Source organism: Poromitra crassiceps (genome assembly GCF_964638095.1).
Source record: "Poromitra crassiceps genome assembly, chromosome: 7".
Taxonomy (NCBI): domain Eukaryota; kingdom Metazoa; phylum Chordata; class Actinopteri; order Beryciformes; family Melamphaidae; genus Poromitra; species Poromitra crassiceps.
Window position 1 is genome coordinate 38,122,638 of NC_139628.1, and position 17,008 is coordinate 38,139,645.

Consider the following 17,008-nt stretch of genomic DNA (forward strand, 5'->3'; position numbering starts at 1 on the left):
AGCAGTGTAATATTATATTAGCCTAAATATATTGTTTTCAAATCGTTATTTTACTTTTTATTTTGTATAATTTAGGCATTTTGAAAGGTGCAAAATATCACGTTTTACCTTTAATGTTTTGTTCTGGCCTGCAGCCTTCAAAATTAGGCATCCACTATTTGAAAAGACTGACACCTACTTGTGCAATGTGATGTCTACTTTGACGAGGAGGAAACCTATAATGTAATACTTACACTAGAGAAACACTAGTTATTGGTTATTTCACTGTTGCCTGCAAAATAACAGCTTTGAGAAGGGAATCATGTAAAAATATTGTAAATATTAAATGAAATTCAAGTAACATTTGAATATAGTGCATTTGAAATGGGGTTAAAAGTATATCCAGCTTATAGTCCATTTCCTAGTCTGATGTTATTGACTATCAGCCATGATCCAAAATTAACACTCAGTAAGAGAACCTGCTGAAATGGTAAACATGAGATAGACTCTGTGACTTATAAGTATCTATCTATCATACGCCGTATGATAGTGTGAGAAATCAGGATCCTAGCCTGTAAACATAAGACAGGAGATGTGAGATAGTGATGTAATTCAGCGATAAACAAGGATAAAGAGACATGGCATTTTATATTCAAAATGTTGTAATCCATTAAATATTAAATGGAGTTCAGTGGGACTATGATCAGTCATCTCTCTCTCTCTCTAGTCTCTTCGTCCTTTTTGCTCCCTATTTCATCCACAGTCTTATTATTCAGGTTGATTTCTCTTTTCCCAAAGTCTCCTCTTTGATCCCCCCCCCCCCCCCCCCCCTCTGAAATGAAATCTGTGAAGTCTTGTTTTAAATATCAGACTTGAGAAACCTCAAACATTAATTCCTCTCTTTATTAAATAACATTGTAACAACATTTCTATTTTGGGCTCATATAAATGGTCATATAATAACCTAGCCACTGGGAATGCACAAGCCAGTGCATTCTTAGTGCCCGGTCCCAAGCCCCGGACAAATGGGCAGGGGTGCAGCAGGAAGCAGTAAAAAAAACCTATGCCAAATCAAATAATGCGGATCACAAATAAGATTTCCATACCGGATCGGTCGAGGCCCGGGTTACCGAGGACCACCACCGGTACTGTTGACAGCAAGGTGCCGGTGGACTAGCCTGGGTAAACCCAGCCCCCAGTGACCTGCTCTCAGGCTCACCCTGCTTACAGTCACAAGGTGAGTTAGTGACTGGGAACTGAGAGAGCAGGTCACGTGGGGGCTGGGTTTACCTAGGCTACCGGTGGACACCTTCCTACTGTTGGGTAAAGGAGAAGGAGATGGGGAGGCATGTCCTGAGGCAAGCGGACATAACTCAGTGGATGCAGTGAGGAAGGACATGCAGGTGGTTGGCCCGAGTCACAACAGAGGAAAATGCAGAGGACAGGAAACAGATGATCAGGAACGGGAGCAGCCGAAATACGAAGAAGAAAAAAGATAAATAATATAAATATAAGAGGGATCATTTTTGGAGGGGGTTGTCGATCCTGAAGCCTCCTCCGGTGAAGTGTGGTTTGTTGCTGATCTGAGGCAGAGTCGTCAGCTGTTCCACCCTGGCCTTGGTCTTCTGCTCGCTGTGGAGACACAGGAAGAGATGGAGGAGAAGTTTGTTACAGCCGTTTAAAAACTACAGGAATAGAGTACCGCAGGGATGAGTCCGGAACATCCTGACAAGCCAACATGACATGGTACCAATGGAACGCCTTAGGTCTTCTAGTTTCATACGATACAAGTATCTTCACTCTCGTTTTAAAAATGAGCTCGCTACAGCCTCTGAAATACAGTATTCACCTTATTCTTTGCCCATACAAGGACGCTTCTGCATGACGTCATTTCGTAATCGTCTTTCCGGTTTTAAACACGGAAGTAGAGTACGCCTACCTACCGCAGTCATTTAGACTTGCCAAAAAGCTGTTTTCAAGCTAAAAACAAACTGTTTTAAAGTTTTAATATTTGTCGGGTGAGAACGTAACATATATGTGACCAGTTTATCAGAATAACGCCTATTGGAAATCCTTAACGAGCAGCGAGGACCAGGAGCGCTGACTGTGCGGAAATTGCATTCTTTCAAATGGCCAGTGGGGGTCGCAGCTTGTGTAGCACTCCCGGGGGAACATCCATTCAACTATATGGGAAACGAGCCAACTTCGCTCTCGGTCTATGTCTTATATAAACACTTTCCAAATTAGTGTATGGTCTGAAAAAACAATTTCAAGTCTTTTTCATGCTCTAACGCGCTCCGTTTTCCAAATGATAGCCCCATTTTGAGGAAAATTGTCGACAAACATCGGATAATAAGAACAGTAATATTTCCGACCGGTAGAGGCAGCAATGTGCCGCAAGGCATCAGGTGGCAAGTAATAGTTGAGCAAATTATCAGAAAATAGCGTTACTTTATGACATTTTAATAATGTTAGTAGACACACGTAACTATATAGATACCATACATCTAACGTCCATAACATGGCGGACCATTTAACGTTATTTATACCATTAGATAAAGCCTTAAGCCTTCTCTGTATTCAGACCATTCAGACCATTGGATTCAGCACAGAAACCGGAGTACGTTAAGGTTTTAAATAGAGTCACGTTATAAACAACTAACCAACGCTGGGGGTCCGTATGGAAACAGAGTTACTCGAAATGGTTAAAGTTAAATCAATTTGGTCATTCAGTGCCGTTTTACTGCAATGTAAAGTAAGTAGCGTTAGCCACTACATTAGCCAAAGTAGCTGACTACCCATAATGCATTACGGTGATAAGGGAGACAGAGCAAATTCGGAAACTCCCCCGGCAGCCGCTAGGGGCAGCCGCCCCCTCCCCTCGTACTTCCGTGTAGCATTAATTAATTCAACCAATCAAACGAAATCAAACAATATCCGGAAGTGAGCTTCATTTTGCTGTGTCAAAGTCAATGAGCTATGTTGGTCCATTATACAGTATATAGGTCAATGCACCGGTCGGACTAGCTATCTGTCAATGGTCAAACCCTACTACTGGCAGTGCGAAAACACTGTCGACGTTCTTTTGTAACTCGTTAAATGCCGACCGGGTACAGTCATCGGCTCCTCGCAGCAGTAACGTTATGAACATGTAACTGAAGTTGTTATCCTTTATTTATCCCCTTGGGGAAATTCATCCTCTGCATTTGACCCATCCTCTACTAGGAACCTTCCTAGAGCTAGGAGCAGTTGGCCGCAGTGTAGCTTAATTCTGAATGTTGCCAAACTTCATTCATACTGACGTTTTATTTTGAAAATGGCCGCCAACTAGCATTGAACCGGAAGAACAAATACACTGCGTCGAACGCGAAAGAGAGAAAAAGTGGGCGTGGTGAATAAGCTGAATAGTCGGCCACACATAAGCAATTATTATCAAAATAGTGGTGGGGACAATTTTAGGTAATCCGAAAAATGGTAGGGACATATCCCCACCATCCCTACCATAAATTACGCCCATGTACTGACATTGACACAAACACACTTTAACTCAGTTAAGTCATTTCACCTGTTGTGTTTTTTCAGACTGTGGTACTTCTTCTTGGTGTTGGCTAGTTCGTTGGCCAGCCTTTCGTTGTCGTTCATGTACTCCTTGGAGTTTGACTGGAACATTCTCAGCTCGGCCACCATCGCCTGTGGAGTCAGAGAGAAAAGGTAGTTTGTCATGGAAGAGATGCAGGGAAGCAAACATATTGTATTGCTCAATGGGCTTTAATGGCTGGCACTAGCAGTGAATGTCCTCCCTTTACTTCCCTCGATAGGAGACAGGCCAGCCATGGCAGTTACCACAAACCATGTTCCCTTAGTAGTAAAACAACATTTTCATTGTCCTGGTTTGTGGCCATCTTCATGGCCACAAACAAAGAAAGCCATATGAACAGTTGATTTCTGGCATTACTGCATCTGAAGAAAGCCATATAAAGAGTTGATTTCTGGCATTACTGTATCTAAAGAAAGCCAAATAAAGAGTTGATTTCTGGCATTACTGTATCTAAAGAAAGCCATATAAAGAGTTGATTTCTGGCATTACTGTATCTAAAGAAAGCCATATAAAGAGTTGATTTCTGGCATTACTGCATCTGAAGAAAGCCATATAAAGAGTTGATTTTTGGCATTACTGTATCTAAAGAAAGCCATATAAACAGTTGATTTCTGGCATTACTGCATCTGAAGAAAGCCATATAAAGAGTTGATTTTTGGCATTACTGTATCTAAAGAAAGCCATATAAACAGTTGATTTCTGGCATTACTGCATCTAAAGAAAGCCATATAAACAGTTGATTTCTGGCATTACTGTATCTATTTGCTGTTTCTTGAGATATGGTGATGCTTTATTAGTGACGTATTTAGTGACTGAGGAGGACCTTCATCTTCTTGCTCCTCTCTCTCAGCGTCCACTGGCACTGCTGGAGCTGCTCAGCTGTCTCCAGACCCGGCTGCCGCGCCAGAATGTGCTTCATATCCACATATAGCTTGTCCTTCTCCTTTGTGAGGGAGGGGAGCGGGGAGAGAGAGAGAGTGAGGGTGAGAGAGAATGATTTTGAGTTGATGAACCTACAGTACAGTACACTGAATGAGTCAAACCTTGTGTAGAAAGGCATTGAAACATACATATTGATCAGGATCTCGCAAGAATCCCGCTGGCTTGCAAGGTTAGTGTGCACGTGGATGCGCTAATCATTGAGTGAGTTAGTGCAGGGTGGGTTACCTGTAGTAAGAGCTCGTTATCAACCACTTCTTGGGACTTGGCGATCAGGCGTTTCTGTAAGGACTGAATCTTCAGGATGAGCTCATACTTGCTGGGGTCCCTGGCCTGCAGGAAGAGTCATTTACAGAATGTTAACGGCCGTCACAGACAGAGACGCAACCTTTTCTTCTCTGCATACACCCCGTTTACTCTGCTCAGTGGCTGTGAGGGATCTAGAACGACCTCCACCCACGGAGTTGGATGGGGCTTACGTTTTCACCCTGTTTGTTAGCAGGATATGTCAAACCGTTATGCATGGATTTGCATGCATCTTAGTGGAACGGGGACGTGGCGGTGGGCATGGATTCTCACTAAAAGGCATATCACTTCTTTGCAGATTCACGTAACATCATCAACATGTGTGTGCCGATCAAAAGACATACTGTAAGAAACAAACTATCCATTATTGACCCAATCAGACAACACAGGGGCAGTGGAGAGCTCATGTATTGCATTGGCAGAGGGATGTACTCTACTGAGTGCCATCTAAGTTCTTTTTTGGAGAGATAGTTTGGAACTTCTTGTTCATATCAATGTGCGTCAGAGAGGGACAACAAATGTAACCCGGTCAGGTCTGCCTGGCTTTCAAGGCCCCATACCCAAATGTACAGATAACTTATATAACCCAAATGTACAGATAACTTATATCACCCAAATGTACAGATAACTTATATACCGGTAACCCAAATGTACAGATAACTTATATAACCCAAATGTACAGATAACTTATATAACCCAAATGTACAGATAACGTATATAACCCAAATGTACAGATAACTTATATAACCCAAATGTACAGATAACGTATATAACCCAAATGTACAGATAACTTATCGACGACTGTAGCATAGAACCCCTTTGCTTTACATTTACATTGTAGTCCTTTTAGTGAACACTGTCATCACAGTGAGTGAGCAGGCAAATGTCCAGTGTCTTGCTAACACTTGGCCACCACGAGGCCACACACACAGTCCTTCACCTGCAGCGTTCTCCAGTGGTGAATTTTCATGGGTTTCTCCAGCTGTTCCTCCAGGGCGCGGTACCTCGTCCTCTCTTTGAGCAGTTCCCTCTGCATGTAGAAGAGCTCCTGCCTGCAACAGGACCCACACAACCACATCTCACACTGTTTTTAAATCGGTTTTCATCATTAGGTTTCAGAGAAAACAGCACAAAACTACGAAGCTCTGTGCAAACTGACAGGATGGTGGATAGATACTTGAGGGGAATGATACATATTGGAGAGCTTTGGGTGATGCCTGTGTGTGTGCGCTCTCATGCACACAAACATACACTACTAAGGCATCGGTTCCCAACCTTGAGTGATGAATTCTGACTTTAAACTCAGAATCCTGAGAATAAAGTTACAATTCTGAGAATAAAGTCAGAATTCAATTCCGAGTAGTATTACAGTTAGCAGTGAATTAGCAGTTCAAATAGTATCACAAACTATTAACAAATTAATTTGAGCAAAAAATGTGAATGTCTGGGGTACCCTAGATTTTTGTGACATCAAAGTGGTGTCACCAGCCAAAAAAGGTTGGGAACCACTGAACTGAGCGAAGGCTCATTCCTAAATCCTACTTTCCATCTCGCTACATTTCGCGCTCCCTCTTTCTGTGAATCCTACCCTTCTTCTGCTCAACACTAAAACCACTGCATTGTGTCTGTAGCCTCTCGTTGTCCTTGTGGTTTACCTCAGGTCTTCTGCATTAAGTACAGTCTTGTCCACGTTGCCCTTCTCGCGCCGGAGCCTCTTGATCTCCAGCTTGAGCAGGCGGATATCGTCTACCCGCTGGTTGTACTGGACGTCCCCCTTGGTCAGGATGGATTGCTGGATGGTGATCTTCTCGTACAGCAGTGCCCGCTCGTCGTTGCGGCGCAGCAGCTGTTTGCCCAGGTTGTCCCGCTCTCTCGTCACCTTGGCCGTAGTGAAAGTGCAACAACAAATTCACACACAAGAGCCAAATAATAATTTCATGCAGCCAAATAATTGGTCAATTGTGTCTGGTAGGTTGTAGTACTGAGTGAAGTCACTTTACTCAAGGAGCCAACCATCATTTGAATCAGAATCAGAATCAGATTTTTTTTTTTTTTTAACCTTTATTTATACAGGTGAATCACCTTGAGACCTGGATCTCATTTTAAAGTGCGACCTGTAAGCCAAGTATGTACACATACAAGGAATTTGGAGGTCTACCCTAAACATCTATTTGGTTGATGAAAGAGTAGCAGTGTTTTTATTTTTTGATCTTTATTCTATTCTTTGCCACATCCTTGAAGAGCAGCAGATTTTCTTTACGTGCAGCACTCCAGATTTTATCTTAGAAGTGGCTGGTTTTGGGCTTCATCAGCCTCTATAATCTCATTATGTTTGGCTCCTGTTCTTAACACAGACATGCACTTGATGATTTGATGATGATGGTTGGAGTTAATAATCAGCTTTGGTCTCTGTTTCTTCACCTCTCTCTGTGTTCCTTTACCTGGTCCAGTTGTTTCTTCTGTTGGATCTGCTCAGCATCGGCGTCGGCTATGATCTTGTGCAGTTTTTGCTCTTCTGCCTTCTGGCTGTCAATGTGCTGCTTTGTTTCCTCCACCTGCTGCTTCATTGACTGCAGCTCTCCCTGTAGCAGGACACAGAGAGAGAGAGAGAGAGAGAGAGAGAGAGGGAGAGAGAGAGAGAGAGACACACACACACACACACACACACACACACACACACACACACACACACACACACACACACACACACACACACACGTATTATTAGTTTATTAGTGTGGTAAGATTCTGGAAAGGCAAAGTGAAAGAAACTATGCGTAAAAGTCAAGAGTGAGATTGCATTATGGGAAATACTGATTTTTTTTTATTGCATTATTAGAATGTACTGTAAAAGAAAGGGGCAAAATGTGCTTCTGGACTTGGCACAAATGACATTAACTTAAAAGGCAAAAAGAAACTGTAATAACTTTAAGACTTTTGTTCACCATTGATTTACCTCAAATCTGAGCAAAATCTCTTGGCCTACATGAGCATACTTTAGGCTACACCCCACCAGCAATCACTAAGATAAGCTGCAGTACCTTCAGGGCCTCGTTGTCCTTCACCACACGCTTGTTCTCCTGCTGATCCTTTGCCAGGGCCAACTCCTTCCCACTGATCTCGTCCCTCAGCTGGACGAGCTGGTTGTTCATGAACTTCAGCTTGGACTTCATCACCGTGATCTCATCCTGTGGCAGACAGACAGACGGACGGTACAGGCCAGGGGGGGAAATGGTCAAAGGGTTAAAAAGCTGTGAGAAGCTGCGACACGGTCAGAGAAACGTGGACGTTGAGACTCAGCCTTCTTTTCAAACTATCACACAGAGGATATAAAAACACAAGGAAGCAAAGAAGGGAATAAAATAGACACATTGATATATGCTGAATCAAAAACCTTCCTTTTCCCATTTTCAAGTAACTGCTGGTGGGATGCACTTGAAGCAAACAATATCAAGCAGCATACAAAATCAACTTAGTCAGTACATGAGCAATTCAGGGAAGTCAGTGAGTGACTCAGTACTTCCTGACTGACTGATCAACTGACTATGTGACTGACTAACAAGCGACTAACAAGCTGAACATCAGTTGTGGACCCTACCTGGGCCTCAATGAGGTTTTTGCTGTAGAGGTTCCTTTCAGACGTGACAGTCTCCAGCAGGTTCTCTTGTAGTTTGTACTTGTGCTCCGACTCAGTGACCTTCTTCTTGCCCTCAAAGAGCTCCCTCTCTTTTACTTCAATGTCATCCAGGTGTTGCTTCACCTGTGGAAGAGAGGGAGGTCTTATTCCACACAGACAGGAGGACTCCATATGATACAGGCCAAGGCTAATGGGCAGGATTCCCACCCTTGGAGTAATATAAATAATTATTTTATTTCCATAAACACAAATGTTTGACTGCTGAATGCTGACGTTTGACTGAGTAAGTCCTGACTTAGGTTGTTATCACACTTGCCTTGTTTGGTTCGGTTGAATCGAACTGTAGCTTGTTTACCCCCCTTGGTGTGGTTCGTTTGGGCAGGTGTGAACACAGCAATCGCATTCGGGTGCGGACCAAAACAACCAAACCGAGACCTCATTGAAAAAGGTTCAATCCAAAAATGCGCAATGCTCCCTGCAGTTGGGTCGGATCGAGGTCTGATCACTTTCTCACCACAAACGAACCGTAGCAGAGTTTGTTTGTAACCCGGAACGAGACCACCTTTTTCAACAAGGCTGGTGTGAAAACGACCTGAGTAAAACCCATGCACGTGGCACTCTAGTCCATTTAAAACAAAGTTGATGCATTATTTGCCAGTATCATTTGAGATGGGTCTGCCCTGAACTTAGCTGGGAGGCTGTGATGGCGCGTGACCTGCCTTCTGCGTGAGGCTGCTGGTCTCGTTGATGTAGCGGTTGCGGTCTTTTTCCAGCTGTTGGATGATCTTGCGCTGCTTCTGGGCCTCCTGGTGGTAGTTGTGGATCTCCTGGTTCAGGTTCTTCTTGTGCTGCTCTTGGAGCTTCACAAGGTTCTGCTGCTCCTCTGTCGCTTGTGCAGCTTTGATCGTGTTCTGATGACGGGGAAACACATGCACAGTCACACCGAGGTGCACATACAGGGCATCACACGGCAATCTACAATGGCCACCACTGTGTATTGTCAATTAAATTCTCCAGCTGATTCAAGGATGCAAGCAACATTTAAATGTGACACATGATGACATAATAACATGCCAGGTATATGACGACAATATATCTGACACCATTACCTCTGTCTCTAATAACTTGCAGTCCAGCACATACTGTACCTTATTCAAAATGTCTCTCTCTCTGACCAGCTCATCTATGCTTTTCCTGTATGCTTCAGCTTGCTTTTGGGAAGCCTCAAGTTCTGCACAGGAGGAAGAAAGGAGGAAAGTATGTCTTCATAGTCAAACCCAGTTTGTTTTTGATATTTTGATAACTAATAGTTTGTGTGTATGCGTGTGTGCAGTGTGCAGTGTGTGTGTGTGTGTGTGTGTGTGTGTGTGTGTGTGTCTGTGTGTGTGTGTGTGTGTGAGTGTAGGATGTGTGTCTCTCCCTTGCCTTTCTCCAGACCAGTGATCTTGTTTTTCAGTGTCTCCCTCTGCACCTCCCCATCGGCTTTCTGCTCCTCCATCTGGTGGAACCTCTTCTGGGTGGTCTCTCTCGTCTTCGTCATCTTAGCAATCTCCTGCCGCATCTGACTCACCTCCTCTTCTTTCATCTGACCTCAGGGGGGACGGGGGGAAGGAGGGGTCGAGAGAAGCATCAATGAGAATTATACCATGGTCTGGGTGAATACTTAATTCTGACTGGCTGGGTGTCCATTCGTTTCTCATAATGGACAACTACTAAGTAATTCCAGTGAAACGGTCTATAAAATGAGTCATTTACTACAGTGTAGTCCCTCAGTGCCCCATGAACACCACAAGATGGCGACACAGGATGTAACACACACAAGCTACAAGAGTAAGCTTCTGAATTGACTGATACTATCATCACATTATGCCATACGGTAAGCGATCATCTGAGAATCCCAATCGCTGTTGAACTCGTTACTTCAGGCTGCAGCCAACTGTACACGGCGATCACATTTGTTCGTTAAAATCTTGATATTGATTTGGGGACAATGACATGGCCAAACTATATTGACTGTTTGTCAACTGTACGAAAATGTCACTGACTTTAAAACTCACTAGCATAACGTTAGCTTTCTAGCTCAGCTGAGCCAAAGGGGTCTATGAGCTGAGCAGGCTAGATTGTCCCCTGTTGCCAACTCGTATGCAAGGTTTGTCCTATTTACTGAAGCAGTGACCAACATTTCCATAGCATAAGAACCTGATGGGATGATTGTTTCAGGTATTAGTCAAACCCTCAGGTGGTACCACCAGGCAAACAGAGTTATGGCTTGTGAAAAACTTTATATTTTGATTGCAAAATGCATGAAAATATAAATTAATGGTGTCACAATCCAAACGCAATAACTTTTATTTTCACCGTACCGTTTCAGCACTGTGTTGCTTGCCTCACACTGGAGGAGGCCTTTGGTGGAGTTGCAGTGACTATGTAGGCTATGTGACTATGCAATTAGGGCTCTACTGTATGTATGTATCTCTTGTTGAGTTGTGTGACCTTACGATCAGCTCTATACACATACATGAGCATTCATGCACAGATACAGCAGCCTGGGGGAGTGGGGCCTGCTCAGGGGTGTGTAGCTGGTGGCTCAACATGCAGCTAGTGTACCTTCAGGTCGTTAGCATTCTGCTGACTTTCCAACGAGAGCTGCTCATTGGCCGATGAGAGCTGTTCTTGCTCTTGCTGCAGCTTGGCGTTCCTCATCTGTGTCTGCTCCAGCTCCTTGGTGACTCGGTCATTCAAGAGCTGTCAGAGCCGGGGTAGGGTTGTGGGGTTAGAGACGGGGTAGGGTTGTGGGGGTTAGAGCCGGGGTTAGCCGGGGTAGGGTTGTGGGGTCAGAGCCGGGGTAGGGTCAGAGAAAAATGGAAGGAGAAGGGAAGAAAATGATTGAGAGGCAGAAAGGGAAATGGGAATTGTGGGGCTGGGCGATATGATGAAAATCATGTATCTCAGTATTGTTTAGGCTGAATGGCGATACACAATATATATCTCGATATTTTCTATTTTCTACAAAGTGGGCTAAATGTTCAGTTGTAAGTCAAAGCCACATGTGAGATGCCACAAGCACCTTTCTTAAAACAAGGCTGCGATCAAAATGAAATGCAAAGACGGGGTTTCCTTCCCTGACTATCGGTGCTTTCACAAAATATTGACACAATGACATTTTTGATAAATAATCATCAGTAATGTGGATATAATTACTAAGTGGGTGAAGGCAAATAATAGAAAACAACAGTCTGGTAGGTTCAGAAAATGACATCACTTTACTGTAATAGCAGCCTTTAAAACCAGGAAAAGGTAACACGTACGAATATTGCAATATTCAAAATGTAATCTCAAATCACGATATTGATATAATATCCATAGGGCTGGACACTATATTAATATTTTGATCTTGGTTTGAGAAAATAAAGATCAAAATATCAATATATTGTCCAGCACTAGCGAGTTGTGCATACATACATGTATGTCATGTGTATGGTGGAAGGGTGTGATGTGTGTGTGTGTGTGTGTGTGTGTGTGTGTGTGTGTGTGTGTGTGTGTGTGTGTGTGTGTGTGTGTGTGTGTGTGTGTGTGTGTGTGTGTGTGTGTGTGTGTGTGTGTGTGTGTGTGTGTGTGTGGTGCGTGCGTGCGTGCGTGCGTGTGTGCACGTGCGCGCGTGTGGGGCTATATCTCCACTGTTCACCTTGTGCTCCTTGAGCTGCTGCTCCAGTCTGTGCTGCTGGTCTTTGGCCCGTTGGCTCTGCAGCGTCAGGGCTTTGAGGTCCGCTGTCTGGGCCTCCATCTCAGTCTGCAGCGTCTGCACCTCCTTCTCCAGCTTCTCCTTCCGCCGCACATCCCGGGAGATCTCGTTCTGAAGGACCTGCACCTCCTGCTGCAGCTGGGTTTTGGAGACACCGTACGGCAAAGGGTTGGCATCAACAACTGAATCCTTCCTACTGGGACTCTCTACTCTTCTTACCGTATTCTTAAAAACTCTAAACTATCCTTTATACTTAGTCATATAAAAGGTTACATTTCCCTTATTGATATTTACATTTTGTTGAGCAAAAAGCCTAGTGGCTCTATCTTTTATAGTGTATATGCACATTTTATATGCATATAAAGTATGGTCTTCTGCACACTTGTTAATGTGTATATAATGTAAATGCAATGCACATACTCATTTATTCAGTTCTATAATACTGTATATATTGTTATATTCTGCATATTATTTACCTGAGCATTATTCTTCAAGGCACTCTCTCTCTGGGATTCTATCTCCTGCAGGGCGATGGAGGCCTTGCTCAAGTTCTCTCTCTGAGTCTCCACCGTTGTCAGCAGCTGATCCTTCTCCTTGGTCAGCTCCTCATTCATCTTCAGCAGATCATTTGCACTGAACAACACATCACAGTCAGGTCATCCATAGTGCAATGGGAAATGCCATTAAATACTGGCTTTGGCTTTCAGCGATGCAGCTTTGTAGAAAACACCTCCCACTTGAGGACAGATGACTCACCTGTGATCTTTGCCCATGGGCATGCTGGCTCGCTGTTCAACCATTCTTGTTAGGTTTGTGCGTTCTTCTTTCAAATTCACAATTATCTCCTTGTCCCTCGTCTCCTTATCGTGAGCTGCATCAACCATCTTCCAAGCTTGATCTAGCTCCTACAATGTAGAACAGATTGCACAAAGGAAAATCATCTCTCTCGCCACATAATGCCATCGATTTGTGTTTCTATTTTTATTCAAACGCAATCCTTTCATTAAGTGTAATATCATTTCCATGTTCACAGTTGACACCATACCAGAGCCATACATCCTCTCATGTTCTGGCAGTACCTTCTTCAGAGTTGTAATTGTTGTCTGGTCCTCCTGGGCGAGCTTCAGGGCAATAGCAGTTTTGTTGCTGTTGGACACAATCTCTGCATTCAGCTCCTTGCATTTTGACATGAGTTTCTTCTCACTGTCGTGGGACTTCCTCAGCGCATGGGTGAGCTTATCATACATCACACGGAACTTGTCAGAGCTCTTGTCCCCAACCAGCTCACTGAGGACCACCTGCAACTCTTTCTCCAAGCACTCAAACGTGTCCTCTCCCTCCTTCTGTCCTCCTGGATCCTGGGAATTGAGAAATGGAGTCACCACACCAAATTCCCCCAAGGCTGGCTGTGTGAAAGTGTGAGAAGCATACGCTAAATCGTAGCATAGGCTACCGAACTTGGTTTCTATCCTAATGAAAGGGGAGATTCTAGGGAACCTGGTATTAATAGTTAACAGCCAAGCTGAACTCATTGTGCTGTTATCATTGCATGTGGAACTGACTCCGTTGCTCAACAGACAAGCTATAAAGTAAAATGATGGCACTGACATACTAACTGACTCCGCTAGATGGGGCGGTATTGAGTTCACAAGTTCACAATACCACCATGATGTAGATTTCGAAACAAATGTTTTTTTGTTTTTATTTATTTATAGCCTTTATTTAAACAGGTAAAATCACATTGGGACCGAAGTCTCATTTACAAGTGCGACCTGTTCATACAGCAGCTCATACTACAGTTACACATGTAAAGACAGCAACAGTACAATCAACCGTCAAACCATAATAAGTTAAAACCAACATAAAACATAAAGTGCTGAAGAGGGGGGGGGGGGGCAAACCCATCCATCTGGCAGCATCAGGTTACTGACTCGCCACTGAAACGTGTACTAGCCACTGAGATGCTACAACTTGCCTGGGTCCAGACCTCACTCCACAGAGTCTGATATCAGGCTGAAACTGTCACAAGGTGACACCATAGATATATTGCTATAGATGGGTCACCGCAGGCTTTACAGTGGCTTGAAATCCAATCGTCTTTGCTGCCACTCTGTGACGCCACCACCACCACTGACTACCACTTGCCGACTATAGTGGCTATCCACGGACTATAGGCACTGCAGTAGCCACTGTAACGAGGAGACACCTGCCAGTGCCACTGGATCCTGCCTGGTGTCTCTCTCTAATTTGACCAAAACGCAAGATATAAATGTAATGTTCTTGTCTGTTGTTTTTGCCATGTTTTAGGTTCGTTATCTCATAGTCTCGCTTGCCAGACCCTCTCCCTAATCACTGACTGAAACTGTTAGCATTGAAGTAATCTACTATATGGCAGAGCACTATTTACACAGTTGTGTTCGTTATTAAAACTTCCGTGAGACTCTAGGCAAGGTCACTTACCTCCATTATGGTTGGCTAACGCTAAAGCGCCCAAACAAATATATAGGTTATAATTTCTGTCTCATTGTAAGCAAGTGGCGAAGTTAGTTTTAGTTGGTGGTTACGTAGCAACGGCTGATCTCGCGAGTGGCAACCATGGACTATATGGTGGCAACACGCCTGCTGCAACTCCGCCTCTCGCGAGATCAGCCGTTGCTAGGTAACCAACAACAAACCTCCTGTCACCAGGCTCTCAAAGGAGAAAGCAGCATTAAGAAAACTAACCAACGCTAAATAAACTGGCTCTGCTACACGATTCAACAGGACAAACATTTTAGACATAATGGTTTGATTTAGATAACCACAATGAAGGTAAGTCCTATTTCCAAATGTTTTGGTCTTGACTTGAACGCTAAGCAACAAATATCTATGTGAAAAGCTGGCCACAGCCTCCTTGTTGTATAATATACAAGTACAAGTGTACTTGTTCCTCATTGTTCATGTTCCTCATTAGCAGAGACTGGCTCTAGTCTAGCTGTTTCCCAAAAGCTAAAGCGTGGTGTTGCGGTTAGCATGTGCGCTTTGGAAGTGGGAGTGTTAGAAGACAAGTTGTAATTCATTTTCTGAAAAACTATTAGATATTCGAATAAGAAAATACTTGGGTTGTCCTGTGAATAGGTAAACATTCTGCATACTGGTAGGAATAAAAGTTCCTGAAACTATTTTAGGTTCAGCCCTCATGGGGACCACCATTTCATTCCTACTCAGAATTTAAACCCTGCTATGCTAATGTTGACTAGATTGACACATACAATTCAATTACAGAAACAGGACGAGGAAGGCATATTGGACGATATAAGGACTTTTATTGTAACAATAATGGGTATAACGATCTATAAGCAGGTGGTGGTGGCAGCTGCAGCTTGTCCACCGGTGTGGTCATTTCCAGAGGTGGTGCTGATGGCATGACCGCAGTTGATGGTACAGCCATTTTCAGAGGTGGTGCTGATGCTGGTACAGTTCTCTTGAAGAAGTTTAGGCATCGCAAAACCCTCTTCAGTAGGGGAGACTTCTTTTTAGACTCAGTCTGTCCTTCTCTGCCTTCGTGTGTCAGTTTGTGGCAACGGGCAGCATGGTGTTCCAGCTTCTCTGTGAGTGCAGTCTGGTGTTCCAGCTTCTCTGTGAGTGCAGTCTGGTGTTCCAGCTTCTCTGTGAGTGCCTGGATTACCATGTAGAGGTCGTTGTTCTTTTTAGACTCAGTCTGTCCTTCTCTGCCTTCGTGTGTCAGTTTGTGGCAACGGGCAGCATGGTGTTCCAGCTTCTCTGTGAGTGCAGTCTGGTGTTCCAGCTTCTCTGTGAGTGCCTGGATTACCATGTAGAGGTCGTTGTTGTCCTGTACGAGGTCTGCCTTCTCCTTCTCCAACACCGCAACCCTGCTCCTCTCTCTCTGCAGAAGTTCCTGGTTGCCCTGCTTTTCTTTGCGCAGTTTTTGGGACAGGTACTGCAGTCTCTCCACATCGGACATCTGCTCGAACCGCTCAAACCGGTTGGCCCCCATGTCACTGCAGGAATGAAAGTAGTAGCTAGTAGTAGTAGTAGTAGATCGTTTGAAGGTTTTCAGGTCACTGTGTAGTAGACTGATAGACTCCTGAGTATGCAACCTCCAGTATATATAGCCCTGAGCCGCGAAGATGATGACGCCACAAATGACGTCATTTCGGGTGTCACAACGACGCCGCACTGTGATTGGTTCTGGTTCTGAGCGTTCTATGGGTCCCACCACAGATGACGTCATTTCGGGTGTCACAACAACGCCGCACTCTGATTGGTTCTGAGCGTTCTATGGGTCCCTGTCACTCCCTGTCCCTCTGCTGTGCAAAGGGGTGACGCGGGGACCTAGCAAGCTAACTTGAAATAAAGATCGTGAGTTCCCAAACTCCACACAAACCACACATATAAACACAAAGCTGCCCGTTTGTTAGCTCAATACAGTTTAAACTAAGATATTCCATTAAAAAAATAATTTTTCCAGCCACAGATTTAGCTACTACATCAACGAACTTCAGCGTTAGCTTTAGCTAATCGTTCCCTGCTAACATGAGTTCCTGTTGCCAAATCTCGCGAGTGTGTTGCTGAGATAGCGACAGGTCTTGAACAAGTTTATTTTTCTCCTGATCTGTCTGAAAAATGCAATTTTAGTGTCAGAATATTCTGAAGGTATGTGGCTTCGGAGAATGGGCAGAATATTTACTTTAATGAATATGGGGGCGATTCAAATAATCTTTCATAATCTGAGATCACGTTGTATAGTTTACAACTGTAATTGTATGTATGGATATTATCACGAATATATAAACTGGAGACGAGG

General features: G+C 43.9%; 1 protein-coding gene across 1 annotated transcript; it reads right to left on the minus strand.

Moving 5' to 3' along the window:
* Positions 1-1,499: 1,499 nt before the first annotated feature.
* Positions 1,500-16,198, minus strand: cfap58 (cilia and flagella associated protein 58; the record flags this gene model as incomplete). The annotated part of the gene is made up of 18 exons (XM_083640105.1): positions 1,500-1,611; positions 3,545-3,669; positions 4,401-4,520; positions 4,745-4,849; positions 5,763-5,874; positions 6,478-6,701; positions 7,264-7,404; positions 7,864-8,010; positions 8,421-8,582; positions 9,179-9,370; positions 9,608-9,690; positions 9,885-10,044; positions 11,067-11,204; positions 12,145-12,339; positions 12,678-12,834; positions 12,958-13,106; positions 13,281-13,559; positions 15,659-16,198. The coding sequence occupies 18 exons, from the start codon at positions 16,196-16,198 to the stop codon at positions 1,500-1,502; spliced, it is 3,141 nt and encodes a 1,046-aa protein (XP_083496231.1).
* Positions 16,199-17,008: the final 810 nt, after the last annotated feature.